Genomic DNA, 22,623 nt, shown 5'->3' with positions numbered 1-22,623 from the left:
AGAGGCGCAAGCTACCGTTCCTCCTCCAATACCCGACTATTTCTCCTTCTAGTGGCTACGACATGCGGCATGGACGTGTGATGCTCCTTGTCACCCTGTACGCATACATTCATTGCCGCACGTAAGAAAATAACCATCTCGACCATCCAGATCAGGCTGGCCCCGTATTTGTGTTAGGAAATGTGCAAAGACGCTCTGGAACATATGGTATGCAAAGGAGGGCACGGTCTGAGTAAGAGCAAGTACATATTTTTCCCATTAGCACGCCAGGTCAACACGACGCAGTTGTAGAGGCTCTGCTAATCATGTTGTGCACAGGAGGAATGCACCCCATTGAACATCCTCCCTAACGGATTTTTATTGGCCAAATTCCGGTGATTTAACGGAAAGTATGTCTAGCCGGGGTTAAAAAACGCCGAGTTGGCATCGATATATCTATGGTGCTGTGAGTTGGCGTCGACATATCCATAGTGCCGCCATAAGCAAGGTAGTCGGTATTACTAGCAGCTGTCTTACCACTGTACTTTATAGAAACAAATCCAGGTTTCCACAAGTGATCCGGAGGAAACTATGGGAACAAGTTCACCATCTGCTCCGAAAGTTTTCTAACCTCTGGTGACGTGGCAGAGTACGGATATCATTCACCCTAGTATTCTGACTAGTGTAGATTATTCCGTCTAGCCAACGGGTTTAATGCGCAGCCACTTGAACTATTGGCCGCCTGCGGGTTTGTAACACAATGTCCGGACCAAGGTTATTCGGCACGCATATTTATTTGTCTATGTATAAAAATGGCTCGAGTAAGCTCAAGGCTTGTCTCGGGCTCGGGAAAATGTAGTTGCTACGCGGCAACGTCGACGAAGTAAAGCCAGCACAATAAGTCGAGGCGGAATCGCGCTCCGTCCAGCACGCCGTACATGGTGCGCGGCTATTCCGACTTTCTCACCATGCACCGCTCCATCATGTCTGGAATAATGGGTCCATCCTTGGACAGCTCATTGATGCAGTCGAACTTGTAGTGCTCGCAAGTAAGCTTTTCTTGCCCCTTGCTCTCGCACACCTCGTTCACAATCCGATTAATTTGTTCAAGGAATACCTCGCGGGCTGCAGCCTAGATTCCCCCATGGCGTTAGTATGGCTAGACATATAAAAGGGCCCAGGTCGTGGGTGTTTCAACTATTTACTTACAGTGTTTTTTGCTTCGGGTTTAGGGTTACAGACGAAGTCGGCCTAAGACGCGGCGTCAACAGGTATCCCAGGCTGCCTTGCTAGGGGGCTACTAACGACTCGGCCACCAATTCTCTTCCCAATCCTTTCGGAGAATTCCCACGCGCAATTAATGCACTGCGAGGCGTCGCGCCGTATTAGTCCAAGTCTTGTGCCTGTTTTTCCAGGGAATTGCGGCTGGGGTACTTACACCACCCAGTTTGTTACAGATCTCTGAAGCCTGGTCTATCCCCTAGAATATACTAAGTATCAGTCGGTAAAGAATGAGTCTTCAAAAGAGGTCGTACTTTGTTGCCCTGTACACCAAGTTAGGAAAGCTAGTATTGTAATGATGAGTAGTAAAAACCTTGCTTACCTTATTAACCTGGCAGAGTAAGTAGTCATCTTCCTCCTATTAAGATGGGAATATTAGTACGCTTGTAGTATATTCTTATGTGACTTGTATACTCTTCTTACCCCGCCTTGGTAAAGGTAACAAGAGACATCATTGCCCTTGACCAGATCGTTCTCCAACATGTCTTTTTCAGTCTATGTCTCTACAGTTTAGTTTACTGTTAGCCCAAGCGTGCACTAGGAGCTACTTACACAAACGTTGTTAACCTCTGCACAAGGTCCGTCAACCAACAGTGACGCTTGCGGAACAGCCGCAGCAAGTCCGGACAAAGTAACAGTAGTAGCTAAGAACTTCATGGCGATATCTTGGTAAAATAGTGCCTTTGTGAAATTTGTATGGTTATGAGAGAGGGTGAAATTCAACTGTGAGTTGTACACCTAGTTGGTGGAATTTCCTCTACTTATATGTAGAAAGAAACCTAGAAAGAAAACACCAGAAAGAATATAGAGTAGTGGATAGTCGGCCAAAATAGGCACAAGTATATGCATAAAGATGCAATCTAAGTAAAATTCTTTACAGATTCGCCCCTCCCCCCACAAAAATCAGGCCAGCCAGCGGGAGCATCTGACTCGAGAACAGGTAGAGCGATAAAACACAAAGGAATGGTTCGATGCCATGTGGCTAGCAGAATAAACAGCGCGTTACGAGCCAGTTCATCACGAGCCCACAGTCCCCTCTGCGGCAAAACAAGGCACAGGCCGGAGCATTGACAATGTCTAGATATTTAGGAAGCGAGGACAACGGCCAATCTTCCGTCATTAGTTTCGCGGTCCGCCGAGAATTTGCTTAATGCGAACCCAGGGGCTCTACCCAGGTGTCCTGGGCTTTATTTCCATCACACGGTAGCAGGCACCTCAGCTGGACGCCAATACGAGGAATTTGTACAAATGCAGGCCCTTGATTAGGCTACAACGGAGAGGATGGCCATCGCCCTTGATGTAAGGGACGCGTGGCTTTGACGCAATTTATGCGCATTATGCGGTGGGATGAGCATACGTATGTATAGGGACGAAAATGCGGACAACTGCGCTTATTGGCTATAAACGAGTAGGGGATTTCAAGGTGATGGGCCGGATCCGCTGATGGGCCGGGTTCTAACCAGCCTACGCATTGTACTTTATATTAATGTGGCCGGAGGACCCGTCGGTAATGACGACGGTTACGTGCCTTGCTTTGGTCAAGCGACCAAAAGCGCCTATAAGCCACTCTTTACCGAGGTCGTAAATGTGACGGGGGCTCGATGAGGGCTTGGAGTAGTGACTCCATTCATCTAATAACCTTGAGTCTTGGTATTAAAGGTCCTTGGCTTTCCTTCAAGGCCTAGATTACCAAAGAGCTCTATTTGTACAAGAGGTCGATGAGAGAGCCCTTGTCCTAGGTCCCGGGATCGTAGCGCTCGTTTAAACGTGTGACAGTAAATCATTAGCCGAAGCAGATAAAAAAGGTGGCCGAGTGAGTGAATACGGATCGTGGGCAAGCTTCCGCTTTACCTCTTTAATCTAATATATAATACAGGTATCCCTAAGCCTTTAGATAATAAAAAAATACATATATTCAGATAGATTTTTAATAATCAGTCAATAGAAAAATAGGGATTATAACGTGTTTATGGTGTTGTGTTTATAGTATCGCGTTTATTGCTGATGCTACCAAGCCGGCCACAGGCCAGAGCTCCCGCAGGAGGCCCCCCAAGGATAAAATTAAAAATGAAGCTCTAAAAGGCTCGAATTCAGCGGCTTCAACAGGCTCGAATTTAACAAGCAGATTTAAAAGGCTCGAATCAACAGATTCAACGTGCGTCCGAAGGACCCCTTAAAGGGATAAATTACAGGCTCTAGCTCTCTCCGCTTTGCCTATCCCTAGGGCAACTTGCTCGCTGACATCGGGGTCTGGTTGAAAAGAACAAGACGCAACATGGTGTAGATCCTTCAACTTTGACCTCTCTACCGGCGTACATTGACAACCACCACGTGGGGTAGCTTAGATGCTGGTTGAAAGTGTTCCATTGCTACATCCAGGTATCCCTTGGGTCGCTATCGGATTTTTCAAAGCAGCGGGATCAGCTTGGATCCGTTGAACGTCGGTGCGTTGCCAGCGGCGATGCGATGCTGGCCAACAAGCCTGGTGCTGCCCTTTGCTTCAGCGTATTTCAACCATCGCACCTATAACGACACTCCCCTCTTTGCCTCTTCTTTTCATCGCCGCCTTTTGTGCACGCTTGAGTGGCGTTGGGGGTAAATTTTCCCATGGCGTGAGTATAGTGAGGCATACAAAAGGTACTCGAGGGGCTACGATGACGAGACCCGTTGCACAAGGCTCTCATGGACTTCGTAAAATAGAGCCCTTTGGTCATCTAGGCCTTGAGAAAAAAACCAACGGCCTTGAATAATAAAGGCTGTTATTATAGATGAGTTGAGCTATGAGCTCCAAGCCGACTTTGAGACCTGGTCACAACATTACTGCCCCCCAGCCCGGCAGCAGCCCTCTTCTCTCTTCTTTTCATCGCCGCCTTTTGCGCACGCTTGAGCGGTATTGGGGGCAATGGGGCCCGGGCAATTGCTTCAAACACCGGCACCCATGCTTGAACCTCCTTTAACTCCCGTCGTATGTCGCTCACGGCAATCATGAGCAAAACTCTGAGTATAAAGTGGGCGTCGTTGCCTGCAACGTGGAGATGTTCGCCAGTAAAAGGAATGTTGAACTCTTTAAGAAGCGTTCTGGAGTGGTTAGCGAGCAGCTTTTGTCGTGTCAATCGTGAAGATGGGGTTGACGTTAATATTAAGTTTTTGTAGGAGGGTTATTTCCCGATGGCCTCCGTGCGGCGTGAACGATGAGAATCAATGGAGAGCATCTTCCAAGAAGGTCTTTTAAGCACTTGTCCAAGTCAGAAAGTGGAATACACCGATGTCTCCCGAAGCAAAAAGGGTTATCGTGCGTTGAAAGATAATCGTCATCTTCGACAACCCAGTGGTAGGATCGTATGATGTATGGTTTAGAATCTGCGTGTGACAGAGGCAAGTGGCATTTGTCATGCAGATCCTGGGTGCGCAGGACTGAGATGCCAATGTGGAATTGTACGGGAAACCCGTCTTGCTCCCTGAGCTCGTCGATGGCCTCTCTAAATCGCGTTTTTGGCTTTTGCGGTACCCAGGTGGACAGTGTGTGTGGCCAGCGTGGTGGGCACGCACTGGTCCAGCCATGTAAGCGTCGTTGGTCGTAGTATCCGAGCAGCCAACGTAGGACGACAGTTCCCTCTCTCAAAAAGACGTGACGTTCGGGTTGAGCTGAAGTCCGTTCCCCTTCCATGATTGCCAGAGGATGGTGATGGATAATCTGTCGAGGACAACTTACAAGCATGGGTCAGGTGAAGTGGAGCACACTATCCAGACAACGAATCACACGTACGCGCAGACGTGGGGCAGAAAACGGGCAACAGTGGGGACAACATTGATGTCTGGTTGAATTGTGCGCGCAGCTAAAGTGACAGCCCTGCAAACATTTAAAGTATAAACGACTTGCTCTCCCTCGCTGTGCCCTCTCCCAATGTTTCATACCACCCCTATCCAAGCAGCGTGGATGAATACAAGTTGCGCCGTGACCTGAAGTGCCAAGGCTATGTCGCCAAAGAGTGGCCCTCGCATCTTGAGGCGGTATCGCGCGAGAAATGGCCAACCAAAACCGCGCTCCTGGCCAAGAGAGCTCTCGTCGGACAAGGGCAAGGCGAATAAAAAGAACACTCGGTGGCGCCGTCGTGCCATGAGCGCAGGGAAATAGCGAAGCTTGTCAATGCAGTGGGTGTCCATTTTGGCAATGTCCCCAGACTACAAGACACATCAAGTCAAGAAAGAACACATGTCTCGCCTGGTGATTTTGTCCAAGGTAGGTACTAGCTACCCAGAATACGACCGAATAAGATGCCCAATTCTAGATTCGCCTATCCTGGCCAAGTTCATCAGAGTCTAGTTTCCAGGTCCGGTTACACAATGCGTCCATATTTCCGTGATCCTGTCTGGTCGCAAAAAACTCATTGAACCACGTTACACAATCTCAACTTCACGCACTAAGCTCACCACTACACTATATTCACGGCGTTGACCATCCTTGAACTACATTCTCTTTCGGGTCGAGGTAGAGAAACTAGGCACTCTGCCATGTTCTGACTGTACACACTTACTTCCAAGTCTTGAACAACAGGGTGGCAGGTTTGACAAGTATACTAGAGGTCCCGGACCTACAGCCGCCGACAGGGATGCCGTCATGGACACCATATCTAATTCTATCAAGAAGCAAAAATACCCGTCGTCCGTGTTCCAATCCATCAGTGAAAGAGTGTTCAGAATCTACGCCTTTCCCATTACATCTCAGGTATCCCTGATGTCGAATAAACGTTATATATGCCTTGTAATTTCTCGCTCAAAAAAAGAAACCTTGCAACCGCTATAATTCAGCTTCATGAACTTGGCTCATGCCCCCCAGTAAGCGAGCCACGGTTCCCTTGCGTCAGCTGGAAAATGATTTGTGCATTGGAAAGATCCGTGAGATTTGGAAAATCGACATGAATCGAGCCGAAACCGCCATGTGGTGGTAGCTGGCGCTCATCTGCAAGGAAATCACATACCTTTGTCATAACCACACAGCGTATAGCAGTTTACTCATTAGAATTCCGCCAGCAAGTGTTGCGCAATTTCCTGAAATCTCATTGTATTGTCGTCAGATCCCTGGGGCAAGAGAGAGCACCTGGGTTGCAGTAGAGCCGAGTGTTCCTAGTTTCGTAGATGAGCAGCAAAACTCGAACAAAAGAACAAAATATTATGAGCCATTCAGTCTATATACTTTTGATGCAGTACAGAACATCTGAATATGGATGATGAGCAATGGATAGCCGATGTGGCCTATTCTCACTCTCCCTTAAACAATTCCATACTGCGTTCATAGACTGCGTCTTGAGGTGCCTGGCTGAAACAACCGTCGGCAACGGCGAATCACTAATTTATGGCACGATGCTGTCGGTCCTGCAGCGCGTGGTTCTCTGCTGCCGCCTCTATTTAGGCCGTACTACCTTAATTGTTACACCCGGAAGAAACCCACGTTATACGCTATCCTAAACGTCCTCCGGGAGACTGTCCGATACAGCCTGGTCGCTCTTCGTGGGACGATAATCTAGGTTGTTGTCATGATTTGCCAAGTTGCGCATCGGATCAGAAATTACAAAAGTACTCATATACAGCCATGAAAACAAAGCAAGCTCTAGAGATATCTAAGCCTCCTACCTGAGAACCATTCATGTGCCGCGACATACAAACGAAACAGCTCATCCTTTACCTTGACATGTAGTCAGCCTAGGACTCCATGTCCACACCAAGATTTTGTCTTTCAACGATTCTGGCCTGTTTTTTTATCTTGGCATCCCCAAGCCCAAAAGAATATTCACATATACCGGCATCACATAACAAACACGAGGTTTTGACTGGTTCAGCCGTCACCATGTACCGTGCAAAGGTTTGGAACCAAAACCCCAGTCTGTTTCAAAGATGCCCCGGCGGTCTCACAACGACGATCCGGCCCGTGTTCAAGCTTTGCTTGCTGCAAGAAAATGACTTGCTCAATGCGAGTTCTGGCTAGACGGATTCGGCAAGACTGTGTTACCAACGTCTTATCTAACCATGAGATACCCTGTCGAGTGAGGTCGGTTGAATCAGACGGTAGGCAATCCTTGGGACACAGTTGTTCTTCTTGATGAGAAAATCTGAAGTTGCAACCTTCAACATGAGACCGTCTTGTACACGTCTCTGCTTCTGCCGCCGACCAAGTCTCTCGACTCTGTGGTTGAGCCTTGAGGAGGCCTACTCCGAGAAATACACCTGGTCCATGACGCCCACAAACTCAGTTACGCATGTTACTATTCACACGTCCGAGGGAGACGCGGTCCAGACGGAGCAGTCTATGAAAGAGCCGCGTTGGAACTTTGCTAGTTTTCATTATGAGAGTATCAGTAACTATCTCAGCCAGAGCTAATCTCGTCATGTCAAAAATGGATGCTATTCCCTGCAATACTGATAGATCAGGGAGGGCAAGCCGACAGGTCGTGTCCCGCCAAGAGCATTTATATTCTCAGCTTCAGACCTTGACCTAATAAGGGTGAATGCAAAAGGTGTTTCTGAAAGGGAAACTAAGGGATGGAACGCATAGAACACAAGAAACCAAACTCGTTGTATCCATTATTTCACATACCTGATAACTTGCTTGAGAGGATATAGGGATCCTTGGAGAGAGTCGAAGAAGGAATTGAGTAGCGTAATCTCATTATTCATCCCCCTTTGACTGAATAAAGGGCTATTAACTGCTTCATACCGGTTGACTAGTCCCTGTTGGTGACGTTGTCACTGGCAGCTTCCATGCGACGTGGTACGAGCCCCAAACGAGGTCAAAGCAAGATACTGTTTGATAGCGACCCCTTGAAGGGGTCTATTAGCACCTTGTCTGGCAAATTCCGTGATATATTAGAGCCATGTCTTGTAGGTGGCTTCATGTTATATACCTGATGAAGTATAATGTCTGTCATGTGCGTTTGGCTACGTCCACGTCTGTGAATACCGATTGTAGCCGCTCCGTCGCCAAACAGCTTCATGTATGGTAATGACAGCTTTTCCATGAACGGCCATATCTAAACGCTAAACGCAAGTCTAGCAACACTAATCTGTATAACATACTGGCATGGTTGTCATTGCGTGCTAGTCATGGAGTCGCTTTTCGAACCGCTACGCTTCTTATACAGCATTGCCTGCAAGGTCACCCAGTCTTATAAATGATCCCTATATTCCGGTGTAGAAACGATCCCAACTATAGTCTTCAAGGGACGGAGTCTGGACACAGTCTTGGGTCCAAATGCGCAGGATATTGAACCAGTCACCACACCAGAGAACCATGAGAAAATCCCGTTATTGATCATAGAAGATTGTCAATTTCACGTCCAAAGCCTTTAATCATCACAGGCTCTCTACATCGTTATATTTGGTCTCACGGCACTTTGCTTGAAATGAAAGCTAGTAAGCTTGTATGAGAAGTACAAGGGGCTCTTCACTAGCGATGCGTTGTTTGCAAACGACTGACCCCTTGTAAACTTTTGATCTGGCCAACCCTTCGTACCTATCTGGCAAAGTAAGAGCGTGTTGCTGAAAAAAAAGGGGGGGTTGTGTTTTGAATGCCCATATCTAGGTGTTCATCCGCTTTTCTTCTACAGCATCATAACAGTTACACTATTGCTTCACTTACCAACATGAGAAACGCACATCTAGTCACGCTATGCTCCGACTCTGTGGAAGTAGAACACTTACTTTCCGCTTATAAGCTGCTTACATATACTCACTTGACTAGGCTCTCACAAAAACTCTTTGGACTCAATACCAGGCTGGTTCTCTCCTTTTACAGCCATATCTTGCGCTGGACAACCAAACGCACTCACCTAGCTATTCCAGCCCAAACACACACCCTCTCAAAGCACGAGTGCGCACTTGCAGTGTCACACTGAGCCAAGTTGCAATCAGCCTCACAATCTTCACCCTAGACCACACCTCCAAACCGCTCTCACGCACTCGGCAGAGTGAGGCTTGCAGTCGCTGCACCTGCAAAATGCAAACTAGTAAACGGCCATGGTCGCCGTTTGAAGAATCCCACACGCTCCATCTCACACGAGGCACTACTACCCGGGTCCAGATGGCGAAAAGGGGGCAGCTCGACCACAAATCATCACCACAGGCAGCGCCGAGGTCCTACAAGCACCACATGCAATTGAGTTTCAACCAACTGAACCATGCTGCAACGTCAGCACCCTCACCGTGTAATTTTCCAACCCAAGCCAAGACGCAGCGCATTTCCGGACACAAAACACCCATGCCCAACACAGTAACCCATCTGCTTTGCCAACTACCGGCGTCTGGGGCTCCAAGTCATTCGCCATGACAGTCTGTGCAACAGAGCCGTCACGCGCCTCGTCGCCCGTGCGTAACCACCAGATCTCATTGCCGAAAACAGTGAGAATTTAAAAAAAAAACAGTCACGCACCTCCTTTCAACGGCTTGGTCAACTTCCCCCCGGATAAACGCCCGTGGAGCGTGGTATTGGTGGTGACTTGGTTCACCGTGGCAATTGAGTGTCGGTGCTCAACTCGTCCGTTGGTCTCAGGACGCTCCGTTTAATAATGGCCCATGTCCAATCTCAATCTAGTATGTACGGCTTCCCACCCCGCGTGTCAAACGCCACAGTTTGTCATCAAGTTGACGAACCCTCTCGGCCATGGCTAACGCTGCCTCATGACTCAAGCTGCTGTCCGGCAACTTGGCAGTTTACCCCGTCGTCCAATTTAAGTTCAGGTTTACTTTGCCGAATCGGGCTGTACGGAACTATGTCGTTGCGTAATGGGCAGGCGGTGGCGTCTGACCCTCACGTTGGTCTATTTTTTCGCAACAGGGCAAAAGGGATGGAATGTAAAAAGTCCACGAATATCCTTGATAGGTCCTCTAAGCGGCTTCTCTAATTGTGCAGAAATAGGGCCGTCCTGGGAGAATATCGGGTGTGTTCTAGCCGGAGCCAAGCAACGGGATCTAGTAAACTGACACCAAAGACGCTTTTCTGGTGTTGGCGAGCCCCGTCGCCACACTAATGAGAAGGGATACAGAGTTTATTCTTTTTGACTTTGGGCGGATCTCCCCCAGTCTAAAACTCGGAGACGGGCTATTGGTCGCAGGAGCTGATAGTTGCCTAGTTCCTTGGTTGTCTTCTACGATAGGAATGGACGGCAAAGTTAGTCTCGACGGGTGGCCCAGTTTTCGTCGCGCGAGTTTTCCCAAAATTCACGACGGCTTGCCGACGGAATTCGGTAGGTTTCCCTAGTGTCCCTTTGCAATGGATACATTCCTCAGGAATATGGGGTCATGGGGTCCCTGCCCAAACGCGGTATAGAAACGAATTTCTCCTGGCAAAGTCCAACCTTGGTCAGACTAACCTAGGGAACCAACCCACTGCATAGAGTTCCCTTGACAAGACACCGTTGGTCCGATGCTCAATAGCGCGTCTTGACATCGTCACATCTGGCAGTTCCCTAGTCCGTCTTGGAGAAGACACAGAAAAGTGGCCTCAACCTTTCCGGATATCAAGTCAACTCGTACGGAGTAGAATCCTACCCAACCATCCAAGTCCACTTTTACACAAGCACAGACAGTCAGTCGTTGCGGCGCCAATCCCGCCGCTCCCAAATGATCCGTTTACGAGATTTGGGAAACCTTCAAGGCCACCATTGGCCTCGTTTGGTGATGTTGCAAAGGCTTTCAGACAGAGTTTCCACCCGAACCATTCAGAGCCAAGCTAGTCCCAGGACGAGGGATGCGATAGTCTCCATTCCGATCCCACTCTTTTGGCATGTCAACCGCCTCGAGTATGCGATAGGGCTCCCATCTTGGCAATATGTGGACTGGCGGATTTGGAAAGGGCATTTTGTCGATGTTCCGCCCAGGAAGGCAAGCAGCGGCTTCCATTCAGATCCAGTGGAACCAAGTTGTGAGAAGAATCCCACCCATCTAGTGGGACACATACACACGACGTAGCTTTCCCGTGTCAGCGTCGCAGCAAACAAAAGCCAAGATGAGAGGGCTCTGGCAGCGGTGGCGGTGGCGGCGGGCGGCGGCGGAAATAATCGTCGTCGTCGCCGTCCCTTCGAAAGGGCTCTCCAAAACACTGTTGCTGACGGCGGAATTCCAACTCGTCCCCATGAGCGCGGCAGCCGCCTCCGTAACCCGCCGGGGGGTTGTGGATGATGCATCATGGCACCGTGTGCGTGGAGCGATGGGAAACATTGGCATCTGTCAGGACGCCGACATGCTCTGACGGCCGGGGCCCGGCAGTTGGTGTTATTCCAGCGTCAGCCAATGCGGCTAGGGTCCATTCCAGCGCGTCTCGACGAACCATTGTACGTTTGTTGTCGACTGCGTGGTGCCTTTCGAGAAGGGGGCCCGGGGCCGGAACGCAGCAGACGGGCGAGAGGAGCTGGTAAATCGGTTCTCACGTTGAAGCATGTCCCGACAAGACACTTGCTGGCATAGGCCAAGTGCCCCCCCTTGTCTGATGCGTTGTTCGAGCCAACCTGTACAGGTACTCAGCTGGGATGGGAGACGGACAGAACACGACGCCAGTCGGGTGTCACTGCGGGCGCCGTGTCACGTCGTCCCTGTGATACCCCCAGTCCGGAGCACTCTGCACTCTGCACTCTCTGCGCCGTCTGGTCCAATGTTGGTTGAGGAGAGTGGTAAAAGGGGGGGTGTCGGCACGACAGGAGGAATTAGAGACGACGGCGCAGTGTCTGGAAGAGTTGTGCAGCCTCAGCCGCCGCTCCATGTGGCCCACGGACCCAGCCGACCTGCTGTGCCTTGATAAGAATGCAGGTATGTACGGAGTACGTCGTTTGTTTGTTTGTTGCCCCAACCCGCGTCAAACATATACGATGGAGAAGACGTACGTGGGCGTATCGTTGGTCGGCTCCGATTCAGTCCCAAGTCACGCGCAGACGTGCAAAGTACAGAAAGAATCCCATTCGGTCATGTTTTTTACTAGTACTGCGCTCGTACGGGTACCGGCGTAGTTGTCAGCAATGCGGTTCCATGCAAGGAAATACCACGGATGCAAAGTTCACGCCCGTTCCCATCCGGCGGTGAGCGACATCAGACAAAAACGCCCAAGTACCCCAGAAGAAGAAGGGAATACCACGTACCACGTGGGCAAATTTCATTCATGTGCCGTTGAACAAATCATCTCTCTCTCGCAAGCAGTTCCACGTAAGCAGTTCTGTAGGGGACCCCTGGGTTACGCATCTCCATCCCTTCCATATGCTTTTGGGATCAGAAAAGAAGAAGAAAAAAATGACAAGAGAAAACGCCCGCAAAACGTGCGCCCCGTAGGCAAACAAACATGCATACTATTTGGACAAGATACGGAGCAGAAGATGGGTAAAATGCAGGCCGGGGCAGCGCCACCCCCGAGAGTCACGACGCACAACAGCCTTCCTTTTTCTCCCCCCATCCCTGCTCCCCACGGGCGATGAATCAGAAAAAAAAAGGCATCTTGGCAGTCTGACAAACGTGTGCGTGTTCCAAGAATGCACGGGCTGGCGGGCGCCCATAATATGCTGTCTTGTCATGGACGGGCTTGTCATCCTGCCCGTCACGAGGGAATAGCTCGGTACAGACGGGCTGCAGGGAAAGAAATGCAAGCCCGGCCGCATCCAACTTGTCGGACGGCGTCGTCAGTCATGTTCCTGATAAGATGACTCCAGAACGGGCGGCACGCCTTGTCGACGAGTCGGGGACGGTGCGTCAGGGAAAGAAGGGGAAAATTGGCCCGTACCACCCTTGTGCTTGATGAACCGCCCGTATGCTGTAGGTTGCTGATTAGATGGGACGGATCGCGGTGATGCTTGGCTCCAGGGATCATGGCAAGGCCAGCAAGTCTAGCAGAAAAGCCGAGGGCACAAGCGGCCAGGCTGAGGAACCGCATCTCGAGCCGCCATCGCCAGACGCAGCGCAGGCTCCAACGTCCAGAACTCCAGAAGCCAAGGCCAATCTCGGCACGGCTACTTGGCAGCGTTGTCGTTGCACCGACATGACATGGGATTTTCGCCCGTCCCAGTCCGACCTTGTGGCGTCTGCCATCTGTAGTGCAACCCCGTCTTGCACCTCTTTCGCTCCGTTGTTTCAATCCCGCAATAATAATAATAAAATAAAATAAAATAAAATAAAAAAATGCCGACGGCGCTAGCCCATGTACGGAGTAGATGGGCACGAAATCCATCCTCTGCTTCCGTCATGAAAAAGTCTTGGCTGGTAGCTTTTTTTGTTTCCCTCCTTGCAGAACTTACATCCGGACTAGGAAGGAGCGTTCCTACGCTGCTATACAACCCCAACCCCAGTTCGTCAATACGTACCCAGAAAGGGGACTAGGCCTCCCCAGATTGCCGAGATTCAGCCTTGGGGTGGTGGTGGCCCAATGTGACAGCTGCTGATGCTAGTCGGCGTCCATGCTGGGAAACGAAATGAGGCGCTTGCGCCCGGCTCGTACCACGAGATGAAGAAGAGGCTCCTCCGACGACTCCGACCGCCTTCTACGGAGGGGAGGAGCTTCCATATCCGCTTCGAATCTCTGTGGCACCAAACATCGTCAGAACCCCCCGTTTGGCTGCCGGGGTTCCTCGAGCAAAGAATACCAGTCAAACTTTGCCAATGTCGGTCTGTATTGGTCAGAGGCTTCACAGCAGTCACAAGACGGCATCAACAAATCTTGTAGCATCACATGTGTTTGTGTTGTTATTTCTTCGTCTCCTGGACGCGCTAGTCAAGTGTCTTCAAAAAACACAAGCCCCCATCGGCTTCCCTTTCCATGGCTATGCATGTATGCTACCGCCTTCATTCCGAGGCGTACGGCGGGCTTCGGAGCCCATCCATCTCTATATTGTTTCCGCAATCAAATAACTCCCCATTTGTTCAAAACTCCCAAGCAGGTCCCTTTTGCGCTCCTATGCCAACCCTAATCGTACCCAGTAGCGTGCCCAGAGTGAAATATAAAATAAAAATAAAAAAAATACCAAGACAAGCGGCTTCTGAATCCGTCTGCCAAGTGAATGCCACAATGCCATCAACTCTTCGCTGTCAACAGGCAGTGATTAAAAATATCTTTCGTCGTAAATCTCGCGGCCGTGTCCTTCCTCGTACCACAGTGGGAGAAAATCGCTGCTCTTTGCGAACATGCTACCACAGAAACAAAGAAAAAAAATTGGGTGTAAGAAAATAAGAATGATGCCACCCGGACAATGTTGTTTTGAAACACCTAGAGGTGTGTCGAGATATTTCCAAATTTCAAATACCGAGCCCCATCCTTGGAATGAAGTTCCAACTCCACGCTGATTCAAATAGGAAAAAAAAATCCGTATAAAAAAAGGCCAGAGTAGCGAGGTGCAAAGAGTAAAAAAATACAACCGAGAAGAGTATGGCGCCAACAATTTTTGATGATCCGATATTAGAATTGGAAGTCATTAAAACAAACTTTTTGTGGTTTTATGCCTTCCGTGACCGTATTGTGGATTACGTGTATAACTTGTGAGCCAGATAAGGTATAGTGTGAACGTGGTACTTGCTTAATAGCAACCCTGGAACGATGGGATGAAAGGGACCTGCTGGAACGCAACGGGGTGTTGCATCATGGGAACCTGTTGAACGTATCTGACTACTTCCCATAGTGGGAAGAAGGATTTTGGCTGGCAAGGGGCTTGCACAGGCACTGGGGCCTGGATGGGAACTGGTGCTTGCTGACAGACCACAGGTTGAGGGACCTGAATGGGAATAGGTACTGTCGCCGGGTCGTGAAAGGTTTGTGGAATGCCTTGGTCCTGGTACATCCCTAGGGCTCCCGTATCCTCTGCTTCATAGGTTGCTGGTGCAAAGGCAACGGGAACGTCATGTTGCTCCCGGGCGAAGTCGTCGTCGTCCAGGTCATCAATGGTAGATCCGCTAGAGGTGAGCGATCCCTCATCGGATGCGGTGTTGGCGGGCGACGGAGGAGAGTCGTATTCATAGTCATCGACAATAGCGTCCTCATCGGCAACGTATTCTGGAGTGTGTGGTGAGACTGACTGCTGCTGAACAGACATGGGCTGGGCAGCCGGCACGGTGAATTGGGAGCAAGCCATGATGCGAGATCGCAACTCAGACAAGGTGATTCTCAGCTCCGGGTTGGGATTGAAAATTCTACCCAGAATGTCATTCAAATCATCAGTCAGGGGAAGTATGGTCTTGAGGAAGTCCTGAGATCGAGTGTAGGCTCGATATGTAGAATCCTGGCAGGAAGCCTGTTTCCATGGGTTGCGACCACAAGTCAGGTTTACCAAGATGACTCCTAATGACCAGACGTCATTGGGGGCGCACATGTAGTAAGGCTTTCGGCTTGATGGATTTAGGCATTCTAGGACATGGTCAGAAAGGTCTGTACGGTCAAATATCGACCAAAGGCTAAGCACGACATACCAGGGCTCATGTAAAAGGTCGAACCACACCCGTAGTCCTCGGAGCGATCATCCGCTGTGGCAAGGCCAAAGTCGGCCAATTTGACCGTGTTTCCATTGTCCGTTACCAAAATGTTCTCGGGCTTCAGGTCTCTGTGGAAGATACCCAGCTTGTGACAGTGCTCAACGGCATCCACAATTTGGAGGAAAACCTTCTTGGAGAGCTGATCCTTGCCTACATACTGACCGAGCTCGGTGATGTTGAGGAACAAGTCACCCTCAGGGCAGTACTCCAAAATGACGTAGATGCAGTCAGGATCGTCTACAATCTTGAGCAGCGACACGATATTTGGATGTGCGGAAGCTAGGTAATGGAGTCGGATTTCTCGTTGTTGATAGGCAACCTGTCGCCGTTCCAAGGGGGTACCATCGGCATTATATTTGCTCAGACACTTGACAGCGTAACGGACACCAGTCTTGATATCAATGGCAGAGTACACCACGCCATAGGCTCCAGTTCCAAGAACCTCGGTCAGTTGCAGCTTCCCCTCGAGGAATCTACCTAATCTCTGCTCTGGAGCAAGCGGGATGCATCTGGACTGGAAAGTCGTCTGCGAGAAGGCCTGCTGGTTGTTGCCGCACTTGAAATTATCGTAGGCCGGGGATGCTGGAGGTGTAGGATATCCGAATGGCGCATGGTGCTGCATGTTATGGAGTCAAGAGAACAGAGACGCCTTCAATATATCAATGTTCTCCAGTGAGGGACGGCGAAGAAAACCGTCTCGTGCCAACTCAACGGATCCAATGGGGAACAAAAAGAAAATTTTCTATACCCAGCCCAGGACATATATATATATGTACGAAGTAGTTGGAGGTGTAGCTTGTATGAGTTTCCAAGGCCGCAATATAATCAAGTCAGCTTGACAACCGAATCAACGGGTCAAGATATATTGGTCAGACGACGGGAGGCTGTCGACCAAAAACTAGTACAAAAGGTCCCCTTGATTAAAGGAAAGCATCAATGTTGCAGGTGGCCCTTGGAACAGACAATCCGGTGGCAAGATGGCTGGTTTGAAGGAGGTTGAAGGAGAGTCGTGAAGTAGGTTGCTGAAGCTTGTAAGTGATGTATGCACCAAGACTAAGGCGGGCATCAACAGGTAGATAACGATGAAGGCTGGTCCACACTGGACCACATTGGACCATGCTGGACCCTCCATTACCACTCCAAGCTCTCATGCCTCTCCCATGCTCTTTCAACAACCCTGGGGCGGACAGCAGATACGTACCGACTGCGTGGAGCATCCACAACATCCACGCCAGACCACGGTGGGCCCACAAGCCTCATCACAGAACAACCTGACCTGGGTGGGAAGATTAATGACATGGATGCTCCATACACTATCTTGTCTTAGCCGGCAGGGGTGGGGAGGCCATCAGCAGAGCGCTACTGCAGCAGCTATTCTTAACTGCGCCGTAAGGTTCGGCCGCGTCCAAAGGGAAGGGGGGTGAGGGTCCGAGGCTAGCGAAGGCAGGGATCTGTGTCGTGTGGTGACGCTGAGCAATATACGAGAGGCGAGGATAGTCTGACACACCAAAATAAAGTGGCTCCGTTGTGTCATGGGTCACCGCCCAGCCCATTTTGCCTTCTGGACTAGTAATGCCAGACATGGACCCACGCCACCAGGTAGTCAAAGGCCAAAGAATGTTCAGAAACAGACCAAGAGACGGATTGCAAGGTGTCCAGAGTGCCAGAATCCAACCAGTCCCTGCTGGACCACTCATCGCCATGATCCATGACAATCGGGCGAAACGTAGGCACGGCTTGCAGCATCCTCCAGCATCCTCTAGCATCCTCTCCCCCCAGCGTGGATAAACCCGACTCCCACAGGCGTTTGCCTGTTCCTCCACGGCCGATGACACCTCCAAAGAAGCCTGAGGGCCTCAACTGGTGGGCCATCTTCAACCTCTGCTCGTGACGCATACGAAGTCTCTTCCATGGTGTGCCTTGACCTTGTCCCGTTCGAAAGGGCTAGGCTGCCAGTGCTGCCCTGGCAAATTGGTCCCTTCACTCTAACCGCATACCATCATCATAGAAGGCGAACCGGGAAGGGATGAGACAGAGTAGGATCCTCTTGGACAGGTTGATACTACAACAGACAAATAACTTATCTGCCCAGGTGAACCACCACTGGGTCCGCGTCCATAATGTCTGGCATGAAGCGCAAACCTTCCCGGATCAGGCACCGCCAGTTTGGCCAGATGATGATAATAAAAATTCTCACTCAACAAGCGCTGTGGAGTAATCAACTGTCTTTCCAGAAGTAAGGATGCGCCGGAATGCAGGGGATCACGGCGTATGTATTCTGGTAGTACTCTGTTGGCGTCAACGGCTCTCTCACGCCGACAACAGCGAAACCACCTCGTTTTACTCTGTAAGCCGTGCCCTCCACACGTACTCCGCGGTATCGGGATGGGAGAGAACCCTACACCGAGTACTCCGTAAGTTGTCGTACAATTAATTCCTCATCACTCCGGTACATACCTCCATCTTCGTTTGCCGTGACAGCTGCCTTGTTTCAACCAACTGGCCTCCGTATCAGGGGTGCCTCGATACCTGGGATAGCTTACTCCATACAGAGTATGCATGCCTTCTGTGTGTACAAGTTATGCAAGAGACGGCACTGGAGAGATCGCCACGCTTGACGCGTCTAAGTGGCTGGGCCCACAATGTAAGAATCATAAGAACTATGTGCAACGCCACCACTAGGCACAGTGTACGGAGTATACCATGGGCTATGGCGAATAAGATGCGCTGAGGGATCTCGAGTTGGCTACCAGACTTGCATAGTGCTCCCGTATGAGATTGAGACGCTAATCGGACAGAGTCCAGTAAAGACCTGGCCTGTTGTTTCGGACAATATGCAGAGGTTGTTGTTGGAGTTTGCAGTGTGGATCGAGTTTCCCAATGTATTCTCGCAAGGGCAGACTGGGCTCAGCGCTTTCCAGTATGATCGACCGTGGCTTATCGGGGTCGAGTAAGCGTCAATATAGATCAACGTTGGACGATGCCAATCGCCATCTTCCAGTGTCCGATGCCAGCAGCACGGGGGCTTTGTGGCTTCCAACTATTTCTGTCATCATTACGGAGAACGGAGTGTTGTCCTTGCTTCATTGACGCCTGGCCCGCTTCCCGTCATGACCATCAAATTTGGGCATATCACCTGCACTCTCCAGCGGCAAGGCCCCAATATGTGTGATGCACGGACATGCGCTCAAAACAGAGACTTGCATCAGGATACGTGGTTTGATTGGGAGACTAAAGCCGGATCCCGGGAGCTCAACATAACCCTCCTCTTCGCTAGTGGCCCCATGGCTGCAAGCAGCCTCGCCCAGGTCGCCGTCACCAGCCAGTAGGATGTGATTGAATAGGCAGAATTCATAATGGTGGAGGCCTTGGCCCCGTCGCCTCCGGACAGTGAGGCGGTTGCGTTGATCATTCTCTGAGGCATGGGACTGCAAAGGTCGGAGTGCATTGTCTTCTGTGACGGAGGCGTCCAATACGTTGCCTCTAAGGCCCCACCTATAATTGTGTGCCAGCCAGGTCACCCGTCAAGAAAATTGCCATCTTTTTATTTTCCTGCCTGCTTTTCCTGAGTATCGAACTGTTTGCTGATAGTGGGCCACTCTGCGTGAAGTGAGACAAGGCATGGATGCCACCTCGCAGTCAGCACCCTATCGCCTGTCACATCCAGATGGCGATGCTGGCGAGGTTTTGGAGTTGATTTTTTGATGCTTCCTCATGGAGACCGTGTCCACAAGCTGTGCAAATGGAAACCGTATGCCAGAAGCTCGTGGCCGTCGTAGTTCCATCCTCCCTTCCAACAAAAATGGCTTTGGCCCCGGTTTGTGCCAAGGCCAGTGTGTCTGTGCCCTCAGCGTGTCGCTTCTTATTTCTCTATACGGAGGACACGTATTGCAACCAAGTATATGTACGGAGTACCGGGGTCAAAGTGCCGAAATATGCTCAATTTTAGGGGACTAGTGACGATCGGCCCTGGAGATACAACAAGCTGGTCCACATCTGTCGAGGTAGGAGACATGTTTCATGGCGGAACGGTGAGAGTAACGGTTTGTAAGAAACCTCGTTTGATGAGCCTGGCCTGGTCAACCAAACCATGCATCTCGCACACTACAATGAGCAGCGTAGGGATTTGCGCTCGTGTCCCTTCGCTTCCAGCCGCATGTACTCCGTAAGTGCTGGGGGAATATGGTAAATTTGTTGTACCAAGTAGAGGACAGCTCGCACCAACTTGGCTTGCGTGGTTGATGGTTGGCTGCACCGACTCGTGCTGCGTGTGCGTGGGTTTGGGTGCACCATGTGGTGCTAAGACGTACAATCCCGGCACAATATTGGACAGCACGAGTACGTATCATACAGTATGATTCAGGCGTGTGTACTTAGAGCGTGTCCTCGCTTGACAAGATGTCAACGTGCAGAACAGCGTCAAGGTGTGCTTCAAGGCAAAGGCAGATTGGATGGGGAAGGGGATTTGACAGGACGGAGCGCACGGAAGACGACGTGAGATTGGGAAGAGCGGTCTAGTCGCTAGTCTACGGCTGTGTCGCGCCTTCCCAATGGCTCCCGTCGCAAGGTCGCAAGTGGGCACGGAACAGTGCAGCCAGCGCTAAATCACGGGACTCTGCACTAGTCCCAAACTGTAAATGGCGCCAGATCTACTGTTCCTTCTCCCCATCGTAAATCCGCAAAATCCAGCATCAATCAAAAACACCCGCCTGGTCTGTGCCGTCTCTTGCGCCTGTGGCTCGATCAACCACCAGCCTGTCTCGAGTCGACCCGGTCGTCATGGTGAGATCCCTTCCCGTCTCGATAATCTTATTGGGCAGTTACCGTTGTCAAGCACAATCACTGTGTCCTCCTGCTCTTCCTTACCGTTCGAGGCTGAGCTTCATCTAAACCTCAAACGTACCGACATAGATGATCTTAGACGACCTTGGTTGTGCGAGGCCTTAGGCTTTGCCAGTGCCTTGTCTGGAGCCTTCGTACTTAATCGCGGGGAGCGACGGCAATAGTAATCAACAGAGGGCCCTAGCTTTAATTTCACTACTCTGTAGCACACGAAGCGATAGTGCGATCCGCGGCCATGGATCTGAGCCATGCGCCGTGGTACGGTATCTTCGTACGTATGTGCTCCGTACAGGGCCGGAGTAGTATGTGCACAGAGGACTCCAGAGCGCCATTGCCTATCAAGATGATACTATTGTTCTGGCCGTTCAGAACACAAAGACGCCGCCGCACAGATGAATAAGCACATGAGATCCCGATCTCCCAGTTCTGCAAATATTGGCAATGCGTGCAATTAGATGAGTCATATTGTTGCGAGGCGGCTTGAAGTCACCCGCTACTAGCGACACATAGAATACTCACCACCCGCTCCAGCTCGCCCTGATAGAATTGCTTCTTCTCGCATGGTGCCGAGATGTTTGATTCCCTAGCCACGAAACGTGGGGAGGTTGTCTAAGTCAACAAGCCCCTGGACCTTGACACACCATTTCAATAAATCCACGTGTCTGTCTTGGCGGCATCATAGCAAGCAAGCCGTCGCTTGGCCCTTCGTTCACTATCGGCCGAACACCGAAGAAGTGCTGATGTGTCTTATGGACTATTGGAACAGGCGACTAGGTTTGAAGGCTGGCCAATGTTGTTTCATATCAATTGGTTCGTCGTTTTCAGTATGGTAAAGACGGTGCATGCAGGAATTCGTGGCTTTCCGCCAAGTTCTCAATTAAACTGCGCCTTCGCTATTGTCGTCAAACAAAGACGTGCCTCACTATGAGCACAAAACCAGATTTGCGAGCCATGCCGGTCACTAGTCGACCAGACCGCCGGATCACACGTTTGTGTAGAGACTAATTTAGGAGATGACACACAATACAGAGAGTGTATGGCACCGCGAAGCAGATGAAGCAATAATGGCTTTCAAAAAAGACAAGACTAGAGTCAAGAAGGGCTGCAGCACTCGACTTCATGGTATATCGCCTTTCATCAACTTTGATGCATCCATCGGCAATTTTGGAATCCCTTCTCCAAATAACTGCCCGGGCAGGGGTTTTGTGGATTAAGTGGTTACGACCTCTGTACGGAGTACTATCTCAACGATAAGCCTCCCGTCGAGACCAGAGAGAGTGACCGCAGGGCGTGGGCCGTGGCGATGCTTCGGGTAGTAATCACTGCGATATTTGCCGCAGAGTGGCTGGTTCCAATGCGCCAGAAAAGGTGGTCATATTCAAGATCAAGTCATATTTGAGATTTGGCTCCCCCTCACAAGCACCGGCATCTCAACTGCACAAGATCAACGTTTAGAGGGGACGCCATGTCAACCACCCAGCCAAGCCAGGCCAGCCAACCACCATGTTGGTCACATTGCGCATGGCAACATGGCTTGGACGAAGCGTGCATGGTGCAGCTTGCAGGATGCCCAGCCCTGTCCTAACACTCGTCGGCTGGAGGGTGGGTGGGAATGATGGCCAAACTCTCTCTGTTGATTGATTTGTGAGCATGTTCCCAGGAAATAGATCTGGCTGAGTTAGTTCCCGTACCCACGAACTCGGTGTCAGCATGATGGTGGAATAGTAGCCGGAAGCCACGCGCCAATTCGGCGTCATGCTAAAATCTAGACTTTCCACGGCAGTCTCCAAACGCCAGGCTCTACCACCAGCTATGCCCTCCTTACCTAGTTCCCTCCGGGCTGTCTGGCCTATGTGGCATCCACCCGCGGAACTTTGGCACCGCAGGATTGTTTGACGCCTTCTGGCTTAGCCAACCACTAGATTGGGTCAGCCTATCACGGCCCAGTCATGAACCATCGAACGACCCGTGTTGCCGGTCGGACCATCTACGGGCTAGTACGATAGCTGAGCAAAGAAACTACTCTGGTACTCCGGT

General features: G+C 50.5%; 4 protein-coding genes across 4 annotated transcripts; 1 reads left to right on the top strand and 3 right to left on the bottom strand.

The window, feature by feature from the left end:
- Positions 1 to 13,060: 13,060 nt before the first annotated feature.
- Positions 13,061 to 13,393, top strand: J3458_004927 (uncharacterized protein; the record flags this gene model as incomplete). Its single annotated transcript, XM_066118501.1, has 1 exon — positions 13,061 to 13,393. One exon carries the CDS (start codon positions 13,061 to 13,063, stop codon positions 13,391 to 13,393), a length of 333 nt encoding a protein of 110 aa, XP_065976021.1.
- SKS1_2 (Serine/threonine protein kinase) lies at positions 13,338 to 16,942 on the bottom strand. Its single transcript, XM_066118500.1, has 2 exons — positions 15,682 to 16,942; positions 13,338 to 15,619 (listed from the first exon to the last, which is right to left on the bottom strand). Exons 1-2 carry the CDS (start codon positions 16,364 to 16,366, stop codon positions 14,796 to 14,798), a joined length of 1,509 nt encoding a protein of 502 aa, XP_065976020.1. The 5' UTR covers positions 16,367 to 16,942; the 3' UTR covers positions 13,338 to 14,795.
- Positions 16,943 to 17,310: 368 nt separating this feature from the next.
- On the bottom strand, positions 17,311 to 18,795 carry SKS1_1 (Serine/threonine protein kinase; the record flags this gene model as incomplete). Its single annotated transcript, XM_066118499.1, has 1 exon — positions 17,311 to 18,795. The coding sequence occupies exon 1, from the start codon at positions 17,638 to 17,640 to the stop codon at positions 17,311 to 17,313; it is 330 nt and encodes a 109-aa protein (XP_065976019.1). The 5' UTR covers positions 17,641 to 18,795.
- A 3,242-nt stretch (positions 18,796 to 22,037) lies between these two features.
- J3458_004924 (uncharacterized protein) lies at positions 22,038 to 22,343 on the bottom strand (the record flags this gene model as incomplete). The annotated part of the gene is made up of 1 exon (XM_066118498.1): positions 22,038 to 22,343. One exon carries the CDS (start codon positions 22,341 to 22,343, stop codon positions 22,038 to 22,040), a length of 306 nt encoding a protein of 101 aa, XP_065976018.1.
- Between the last annotated feature and the right edge of the window lie 280 nt (positions 22,344 to 22,623).

Source organism: Metarhizium acridum, assembly GCF_019434415.1.
Source record: "Metarhizium acridum strain ARSEF 324 chromosome Unknown scaffold_31, whole genome shotgun sequence".
NCBI classification, from domain to species: Eukaryota; Fungi; Ascomycota; class Sordariomycetes; order Hypocreales; family Clavicipitaceae; genus Metarhizium; species Metarhizium acridum.
The sequence above is the reverse complement of the archived record's forward strand: the minus strand, read 5'-3'. Positions and strand labels throughout refer to the sequence as shown.